Below are 253 nucleotides of genomic sequence, written 5' to 3'. Positions count from 1 at the left end.
GCCCGGCGTCCCCAGGAGCAGGGCGCAGGCTTTGGGCACCACCTGCCCGCACTTGTCCCTGTTGCTCTGCCGCAGGTGGACGGTGGCCAGGTTGGCATACAGGGCCACCACCAGGAAGAGGTCCCCGAAGTGGCCGCCCAGGGCCCCCAGGGCCTCCTCGAAGTACACGCGCGCCTGGGACAGCTTGAGCCTCCGCACGCACAGCCGGCCCAGCAGGAAGCAGAGCCTGGCCAGGGCCATGGGGAGGCCTGCC

At 71.5% G+C, this 253-nt stretch overlaps 1 protein-coding gene across 1 annotated transcript in view; it reads right to left on the bottom strand.

Moving 5' to 3' along the window:
* The window catches only part of SH3TC1 (SH3 domain and tetratricopeptide repeats 1), a 23,128-nt gene that overhangs the window by 11,117 nt on the left and 11,758 nt on the right, over positions 1–253 (bottom strand). Inside the window, exon 9 of the mRNA XM_014533445.1 lies at positions 3–248. Coding sequence (XP_014388931.1) covers positions 3–248 — 246 coding nt within the window. The remainder of the gene's footprint in view (positions 1–2; positions 249–253) is intronic.

The sequence above is a fragment of the Myotis brandtii genome, unplaced genomic scaffold, assembly GCF_000412655.1.
Source record: "Myotis brandtii unplaced genomic scaffold, ASM41265v1 scaffold986, whole genome shotgun sequence".
Taxonomy (NCBI): Eukaryota; Metazoa; Chordata; class Mammalia; order Chiroptera; family Vespertilionidae; genus Myotis; species Myotis brandtii.
The sequence above is the reverse complement of the archived record's forward strand: the minus strand, read 5'-3'. Positions and strand labels throughout refer to the sequence as shown.